This window comes from Impatiens glandulifera, chromosome 3 (assembly GCF_907164915.1).
Source record: "Impatiens glandulifera chromosome 3, dImpGla2.1, whole genome shotgun sequence".
Lineage (NCBI taxonomy): Eukaryota > Viridiplantae > Streptophyta > Magnoliopsida > Ericales > Balsaminaceae > Impatiens > Impatiens glandulifera.
Window position 1 is genome coordinate 34,065,286 of NC_061864.1, and position 9,925 is coordinate 34,075,210.

General features: G+C 34.1%; 1 protein-coding gene across 1 annotated transcript; it reads left to right on the forward strand.

Annotated features, from left to right (window-relative positions):
• Positions 1–5,452: 5,452 nt before the first annotated feature.
• Positions 5,453–7,165, forward strand: LOC124932862 (protein MIZU-KUSSEI 1-like). Its single transcript, XM_047473573.1, has 2 exons — positions 5,453–6,152; positions 6,905–7,165. Exons 1-2 carry the CDS (start codon positions 5,544–5,546, stop codon positions 7,106–7,108), a joined length of 813 nt encoding a protein of 270 aa, XP_047329529.1. The 5' UTR covers positions 5,453–5,543; the 3' UTR covers positions 7,109–7,165.
• The last annotated feature ends 2,760 nt before the right edge of the window (positions 7,166–9,925 follow it).

Here is a 9,925-nt window from a genome sequence, read left to right on the forward strand (position 1 = left end):
GCTCGCAAAGTGACTTAATGCTTCAGGGTTATACATGTGGGGAGGGATGTTGCGCAATTGGAACCAGATTTGCGCAGTTTCTTTGGGCTTGCTGAAGAGGTTCATACCTTCTGTCCATTTTTCGAGTTTCATGTAGTTTTTTCCAACAAATGTGTGCCCATTGATCAGAATACTTTCGAGATCTGATCCTTCTTTGAATTTGAGAAAGTACAAGTCATGAATGTTTGATGTTACCTTTTCTAGACCATTTTCCCCCAATTGTTCCATTAGAGTTTTTTTGGTTACTAGAAATGGAACCTTATTTCTTCCGATGAAGTTTCCCACTATGACATTCTTCCATGAATTTACGCAGTTTTCCTCAACTTCTTGGGGTAGTTTGAATTCAAACGGGGAACCGATAATTTCAACTTTTGGCTTAAATGTTCCAAGAAAAATCTTTCCCCTCTCTTGAACTGGATTGTCAGCTTTTGTTTCCCCTATGTTCTTCTGCCCTACATTCTGTTTCTGTTGTTCGTTCTGCTCGTTACTCTGGTTTTGCCCTGTTTTCTGATCCTTCCCTTGAGTTTTTCTTTGTTCTTCAGCTTTCTTCCAGACCTGGTCTACATTCCAATTAGAATTGTTCTTGATGAAGTAGACTCTGGTTTTGGGGCATTTAGAGAGATCTCTCAAAGTTTCAACAGACCAGCTCACAATAGTATCGTACTCCTCTTTTTTGAGGAGATTCCAGTCTTGTAGGTAATGTAGGTTGAGCTGCTCTGTGTACTGTTGGCTTTTCTCTTTGCTTAAAACGATTTGACCTTTCTTTCCCAGTATCAATAATTTCGTTATCTGATTTCTAAGTCCTTTCAGATTGGCCCTTTCATTAAAACCAACCCTCCATTTCCTCGGGTCTGTTTCTTTACCCAATACTTTCGCTGCCATTCTTTGCATTTTTCCTGTTTCACCCAGATTTTCTGCATTAATTCTCTCTCTTTTCAATTCTTTCTGAATTATTTTCTCTGCTTCTTCGTCTGAGTCAGTTATCTCAATAGTCTCAAGTTGAATTTGATTCCCATTAGAATCCGAGTTAATGACCTGTGCATTTTTATTTCCTAGACTATTTTCCAGAACTACTCTATCTTTTCCTAGAGCATGTCCTAGACTATCACAATCTAGGCTATCAGCATGTATTCCACTAACAGTTCTATTATCATTTTCATTCATCTCATGAGTGTTATTGGGATTGGTAAAAAACATACCTGGCGTGTTGACTGCAAAATCTTTATTATTGCTTTTGCTCACGTCAGTCAGATTTCCACCATTTCCTCCTAGCTTTGGAGACCCATGATTTTCAAAGAGGATATTCGTGTGATTCTCTCCTAAGCCTTTGTGGAGGTTAGTTGCATTCGAATTTTCTATCTTAGGATCAGGGGAGCATGTGCTGGATTCACCCATTGCCCGATTAAGAGAGTTGGCCGGGCTTGTACCAACTGTTGACAAAGAGGGAATTTCCCGTACTGCTGAAGCTACAATGTTTGCAAAAGTCATATTTAAAGTGGCCGACACGGACGGATTCGTGTCAGCGAAGCTTTTAACAACTTTACAGTACACATAGGTTTGAAATTGATTTCCTGATGTACTCTAGTCTTGACCGAGAGATCGATGAGTAGATTTAGTAGATTTCTGCGGAAAGACGACCCTTCCGACCGAGAGATGAAATCACGACGCACACGGAACACGGATTGCACAAATCGCACAGATGGCACAGTTCGCACGTCAACGAATGGTGTGTGATTTCTTTGCGACTGCAATCGAGGGTTTCTTCAACGACGATTACGACCGCGACGGCATATCGCGGCACACACGGCACGCTGATCGCACAGTTCGCACTTCACCTGAAAAAATGGGACAATGGATTGGATTTGTTAAACTTTGACGTTAGGTTTGAGGATGAAGATTTGGCTTTGATGTTGCTATCGTCCCTTCCTGATGAATTTGAACACTTAGAAACAACGTTACTTCATGGGAAAGGAAATGTTTCTTTTGATGATGTAAGTTCTGCTTTATATAGTAATGAATTGAGAAAGCAGGATAAAAGGAAAAGCAAAGTAAGTACAACAGATGAAGCATTGATGGTCAGAGGCCGTCAGCAGATCAAATCAAAAGGGAAAGAAAGAAGATCTGAAAGTAGAGTTGCCAAAGATGAATGTGCTTTCTGTCGTGAGAAAGGACATTGGAAAATTAACTGCCAAAAGTTGAAGAAGAAAGAGAAAGATTATGAAGATGCGAATGTTGCAGAAAACAAATGTGATACAGATTCAGAATACTCTTTATCGATGTCACACACAACATCACATCCTGATGCGTGGATATTGGACTCAGCCTGCACTTATCATATGACACCAGTTCGAAAGTGGTTCTTTGACTTTAAGGAGCTAGATGGTGGAGTTGTTTACATGGGAGATGCTAATACATGTAAAATAAAAGGGATAGGTTCAATCAAGCTGAGGAATGATGACGGATCCACCAGAATTATTAGAGATGTTCGGTACATACCGAATATGAAAAAGAATCTCATTTCTTTGGGGGCCTTGGAGTCAAAAGGCCTACATGTGAAATTGGAAAATGGAGTTCTTAGGGTAATATCTGGAGCGCTAGTGATGTTGAAAGCTATCAAGAAGAGTAATAATTTGTATTATTATCAAGGTAGTACAGTTAATGGGACATCATGTGTATCAACTTCCGGGAGCAGTAAGGAATTAGAGGCAACAAAGTTATGGCATATGCGATTGGGGCACGCTGGTGAGAAATCTATACAAACTCTTGTCAAGCAAGGATTATTGAAAGGTACAAAAGTTTGTAAGTTAGATTTTTGTGAACATTGTATTCTGGGAAAACAAAGGCGAGTAAAATTTGGCACTGCTATGCATAATACCAAGGGTATTTTGAATTATGTGCACTCAGATGTCTGGGGACCTGCCAAGACTCCTTCTCTTGGAGGTAGACATTATTTTGTTACTTTTATTGATTATTTTTCCAGAAGAGTTTGGGTGTTTACTATGAAGAACAAAGGTGAAGTGTTTGAGATTTTTCTTAAATGGAAAACTCAAGTTGAAGACGAGACAGGAAGAAAGATCAAAGTTCTCCGGACTGATAACGGTGGAGAATACAAGAATGATCCATTCCAGAAGTTATGCCAAGAGTGTGGCATAGTTCGACACTTCACAATTAGAAAAACACCACAGCAGAATGGAGTATCGGAACGTATGAACAGGACATTGGTGGAGAAAGTTCGATGTATGTTGTCTAATGCTGGGTTAGACAGGAAATTTTGGGCAAAAGCTGTGTCATACGCTCAACATTTGGTAAATCGCCTACCATCGTCTGCACTTGGTGGCAAGACTCCATTAGAGGTATGGTCTGGAAAACCTGCAACTGATTATGATTCTTTGGATATTTTTGGTTCTACTACATATTATCATGTAGTTGAATCAAAGTTGGATCCACGAGGAAAGAAGGCTCTTTTTATGGGATTTAATACGGGAGTTAAAGAATATCGCCTCTGGTGTTTGGATGCAAAGAAAACCAATATCAGAAGAGATGTTACTTTTGATGATTATTCAATGTTGAATAAGGTAACACCAGACAAGATTGATTGTACTCCGCAACAGGTGGAGTTTGAGCAGATAAAGATAAGCCCAATTAGAAGTGACTCTCCGACGACAGACGAAGAGTTAAATGAGGAAGAGGTTCTGACCCAAGAACCTTCAGAACAAAGTGAATCAATTGTTGTTAATAGGCCAAGACGAGTTATTCAAAAACCAGGTTGGTTTGTTGACATGGCGGCCTATGCACTTCTAGTCGTAGATGATGTTTCATCCACTTTTTCAGATGTCAGTCGAAGTACTGAAAATGGAAAAAGGAGAGGTGTTATGGAAGATGAGATGCAATATATTCAGAAGAATGAGACATGCAAGTTGAGGCATCTACGAAAAGAGAAGAAGGTTATTGGTTGTAAATGGATCTTTGCTAAGAAAGAAGGATTTCCTGAAAAATTTGATGTTCGCTACAAGGAAAAATTGGTAGTTAAAGACTACGCTCAGAAGGAAGGAGGTGATTATAATGAGGTACTTTCTCCTGTTGTTAAACACTCTTCCATTAGAATTTTGTTGGCCTTGGTAGCGCAGATGAATTTGGAGCTAGCTCAACCAGATGTGAAGACCGCAGACATACACGGTCATTTGAACGAGGAAATCTACATTTATCAATCAGATGGATTCAAAGTTGCTGATAAAGAAAATTGGGTTTGCAAGTTGAACAGATCATTGTACAGGTTGAAACAATCGTCGAGACAATGGTACAAGCGACTCGACAAGTTTATGATGGAGCACAAGTACATAAGAAGCAGATTCAGTTCATGTGTGTATTTGCGCAAATTGCAAGATGAGTCTTACATCTATCTACTCTTGTACGTTGATGATATGTTGATAGCATCAAAGAGCCAATATGAAGTTGACAAATTGAAGGCTCAATTGAGTAAAGAGTTCGAGATGAAAGACATGGGGAAAACCAAATCTAATTGTTTAGATTTGGTACACATGTTTCGCGTTTGAGTCGGCGCTGAAGAGCGCCAATTGGAAGCACTGAAGGTTTATTTTTAATATTGAAGATTAGTATTTGGATATTGTGCCAAGGTGGAGATTTGTTGTTTTTGGCACAATTAGAATCCCACATCGGAAGATGATGGGAGTGAAAGAAGTTTCTTAGTATATAAAAGAAACTATATTCACAATTAGCATAAATCCCATATCGGAAGATGATGGGAGTTGGGGAAGTTTCTTAGTGTATAAAAGAAACTCTCCCCTCTTTGGTTTATTGCACCCAAATTTGTATCTCTTCTTCCTTATTAATTGATAGCCTTAGTGCTCGGAGACGTAGGCAACATTTTGGCCGAACTCCGTTATCAAATTCTGTTAGTGTTCTTTTGTTTGGTTTTTTCTTCTTTTGTGTTTCTGTCAGGGTTTTTCTAAACATTTTTGACAGTCAATGAACTATACAAGCTAATTGGCTTGTCAATGACAATGAAACATCATTTTGGACTCATAGTATATTATTTAATCTTATAAAATTTATGCAACACTTACTAACTCATTTGGCTTATTTCAATCATTTTTTTTGTTTGTATAACAATAAACACTTATATAAATATTATCTAAACAACCGTTGGTGAACATATATAATTTCTTGATGTCTATGCAACCCATTAAAATTGAGCTTAAAAATGATTTAATTTCTTATATATTTCCATTTTCCACATCAACTCAGATTCTCATACACACTTTCCTCCGTTACACATTTAATAATATAAATTTAATAGATTTTCATTGAAAACAGAGTGTTAATTAATTATAACAACTATTATTATTAATTGAAAAATTAAAAACAATAAAATTAGCTAATAATAACCATTAATTTCCTCTTAGAAATGAAATGACCCGAACTTAACTCTCATCCACACTCCCTCTCCCTTCTCTCGTCTTCCCCTCCTCCCTAATTGCCTAATTATGAAGGATCCAGTAATGGGGGTTACACCAAGAACATCAACCTCTTCCGCAGCCGGATTCGTTGCCGGAGCCGGAGCCGGAGCTACATCATCAAACTCACCACCAGGTCCACCACCACCACCAAATCCTCCTCCTCCTCCGCCGCCTCCACTCTCTCAACTCGCCCAGCCTTCCAACAAGAAAAAAAACAAACCCACAAAATTTTTCCGTGTGTTTCGATCAGTTTTTCGTACCTTACCCATCATTACCCCCGTTTGCAAATTCCCCCACATCTCTGGCGGTGTACTTGCCGATATTCACCTCCATCGAGGTGGGGTCTCGTCGGATCGAATTAGCGGGACCCTGTTTGGGAACCGAAAGGGACGGGCCAGTTTGTTGATACAGGAGAATCCTCGTACGCTTCCGACGGCGGTGGTTGAATTGGCGATAAACACGAGTATGTTGCAGAAGGAGATGAGTATGGGAATGGTGAGGATTGCGTTGGAATGTGAGAAAAGGGCGGAGAAAGATAAGACGCCGCTTTTGGAAGAACCCATGTGGACCATGTATTGTAATGGGAAGAAGAGTGGGTATAGTGTAAGGCGAGAGCCAAATGATGAAGATGTTCAGGTAATTTTTAATATTATATAGGATCTTTTTGTTTTGATATATGTTATTATGATTATGATTATTTTATGTTCTTTTTGTTGTTTTTTAAGGTTAACTTTTCATGATTCTGATATTTTAGGTGTTTTTCTTATGATTTTTCATGATGGTAACTTTGAATTTGTAATTGTAACAATTTATTTTTTATATTTTACAAAAGGTTATGGTTTTGGTGCATATTTTCAAAAGTAAACTAACTTGTACAAAAAAATTTATATGATAATGCATGATTGATGAGTTTGAGTTCTATGTGTTCTTGACAATCTTCTATTTTGCTAATTTTTTTATTAAATTTTGACAGTTTTTGTTTATTTTCTTTTACTAACAAGATCTTCTTATGATGAATGAATGAATTTTGTACGGTAAAACATTTAACTAACTAAATTATGTTATTTTTATTAAATATATTATAAAACTACTAATATATTTATTCATTATAATTTAAAATTGAACTTCAATCCCGTTTCCACCACTGCAAAGTCATGTGCAAAGATGAAAAATGATATGTTTTTATTTTGTGTGTCTTGATGTGATGTTCTTTACTCGTGATTAATCTCATTTTTGCACTGCTTGTTTGATGATATCTTTCAATGTTTAAGATGTTTTGGGCAATTTTTTTATAATGATTTTCTCTGTTGTGTTTTGGAATTAATATGTGACAACTTATATTGTTTTTATAAGAATAAAATGAAAACATAAGCTATATGTATATGTAGGTAATGGAGCTTCTTCGGGCAGTTTCGATGGGAGCTGGAGTTCTCCCTGGTCGATCGGAGATAGAGGGACCGGACGGTGAATTGGCCTATGTAAGGGCACATTTTGAACGGGTTGTGGGATCCAAAGATTCAGAAACGTTATATATGTTGAGCCCGGATGGAAATAGTGGACCGGATTTGAGCATTTTCTTTGTGAGGATATGAGTCAAAATTGAGTTTTCTTTTTTGATTGATTAATGAATTAAATTGTAGGTTACATTTCTTTTTAATGTAATTATCACTCATGTCAACAATTACACCAAACTTACAAAAATCATTTTTTGTTTATGTATTTTAATATTTTATGACATATAGATGATCATGAATAAGTGAAGCACTAGATGACCATCACCCTTTTGCCAAGGAAGATAAAGCTAAACCCTAGCCGGTTTCTCCATTTCATGCTTAAGGAGGGAAGTTCATATTTTCGAGGTAGTGGATGGATGTTTTTCAATCTTTTAAGGATCTGAAGGATAAAGAAACACATGACACATAACAATCTATCTTTGTATTGACTACCTTGAAACAAAGAAGCATTTAGTAATTAAAATTAACAATTGAAAACTAAAAATGTAAACTTTCAATAAAAATAAAAATATGGAAAATAATGCAACAGCTTTTGTAATTAAAATACTATATTAAAACTTATTAGATAAACTAGCTATTCTATGCTTTATATAATTGTACGAAATAAAAGGTATAAAAGAATATTAGTTATATGAATTATTATCATCAAATTCATATTATAAATCATAATGGTTAAATATTAAAACTTGAATATAAAATTTTGTCCTTCTAGTTATATAATATTTAAATACCCTTCTCTTTTGTTAAGGAAGATAAACATAAACCCTAGCCGGTTTCTCCCTTTCGTACTAAAGGAGGGAAGTTCATATTTTGGTGGTAGTGAACTAAGGCGGTCAAAATCGAGAGTTTACGTAAAATCGTTGGTTAGTTGTAAACTTGTAAAATCTAGAGTTTACGTAAAATCGTTGGTTAGTTGTAAACTTGTAAAATCTAGAGTTTACTTGAAATCGTAAGAGATTAATTTTAAAAAATAATAGTTATATATTATTATTATTATTTATATATATAATAAAATATTTTGTACTTAACTAATTTAAATATTTTATATATTTAAATATAAAATTAATTAAAAATTAATAATAAATAAATAACACTATTAAAATATTATGCTTACAAAATTAATTAATTTTATTTATTTATTTGAATAAATAATAACTTTATTTTTTAATTTTGAAATATAATTTTTTTTAAACGTAAAATCGTATAAAATCGTAAAATCGAAATTATTTATAAACTCGTAAAATATTTTTATCGTAAATTTAAAATCGTAAGAATTTACTTAAAATCATACTCGTTAATTTTCTGTGAAATCGTAAAATCGCAAGATTGCAAGAGTTAACTCGAGATTTTATGAGTCTTGTAGTGATCTGACGTCTTTCCATCTTATAAGGATTTGAAGGATAAAGACACACTGACATGTAATAATCGTATGGACTATTCTTTGAATCAAAAGAGCATTTAGTAATTAAAATTAACAATTGAAAGCCAAATAATGTAAACTTTTAAGAAATATAAAAATATGGAAAATAATGCATCAACTTTTGTAATTAAAATACTACAAGATAAAATAGCTAGAACCTATGCTTGGTATAATTGTACGAAATAAAATAAAAGGTATAAAAGAATATTTTATTTGGATAGGTTATTTTTAGAATTTATTAAAAATAGTTGAAATAATAAAGGATAAAAGTCTAGAAGAAATTTGTGAGATTCAAATAAAGAGAATATTTAGACATGTGTGTGATAGGTCTCCTTTTATATTTTTAATCACCAATTCCAATTGAGACATTTAATCTTATGATCTTTTGTTATTGGTCCCTTATCCTAGACAAATCAACCATAATCGACATTTTATCCACACATATATTACATAAATTTGCATTTGTGAAAATTCAAACTCTAGTCTCGAATGTGAATGATGACCACTTTAACAATTAAATCAAGTTTTATTTATAATTTTTTTTTATGCATTCTCATATTTTGTAAACCAATAAAAAAAATTAATATTAATTTTTTGATAAAATTTAAAAATAACATTTCACTTTTTATTAATAAATTATAACTATTTTTTAATATAAAAGGTAGACAAATAATAAAAAAGATTAACATATTTATATTTCTTTTTTTGGAAAACAACTTAGTGTCATTTTATTAAAAAAACCCAAAAAAAGAAAAAAAAATACAAAAGTTTAAGATCAGATCTAGACAATTTCTAGATTTAACAATGAAACAATAATTAAATTACTGACAATAACAATAATCAATTTGAGCCTACAACGTTTTTATTTTTATTCTACTTGTGACATTCTCAAACGAAATATCCCATATCTGGTAGAGCTTTCTATTCTCTTCATTCCTTTCGATTCCTCTCCAGGATTGAATGAGTGCATTTCCATCTGAAGTTATATCTTTCCAAATATCTTCAGCGGTTCTACTTCTTCCATTGTGAGTTCTTGAATTTCTTTCTTTCCAGATATTGTAGATTACTATTCCAAAGTAGCATTTCAACATACTTACATAGAAGAATCTTCCTTTTGCTTTATTCTTCATCCACTCTTGGATTTCTTCCCATATTCCTGGAAAGTTTATGATGTTCATGTTTACAGTATACATCCTCCAAATTTGTATTACAAAATAGCATTCTCCAAATAAATGGTTTATGCTTTCCTCAACTCCCGAACATAGAACACAGTTGATATCAGGAATGTTTATGTATTTTTGAATTATGTCTTTTGTTGTCAACCTTTTTCTGTATACCAGCTAGAGAATAAATTGGTGATGAGGAATAATCTTTGGAGACCATACCACATTATGTCAATCTACCTCATGTCCTCTTGTTCTAACCATTTCCCATGCCTTTCCTGTAATAAACTTCTCATTGCTTTTTATTTTCTA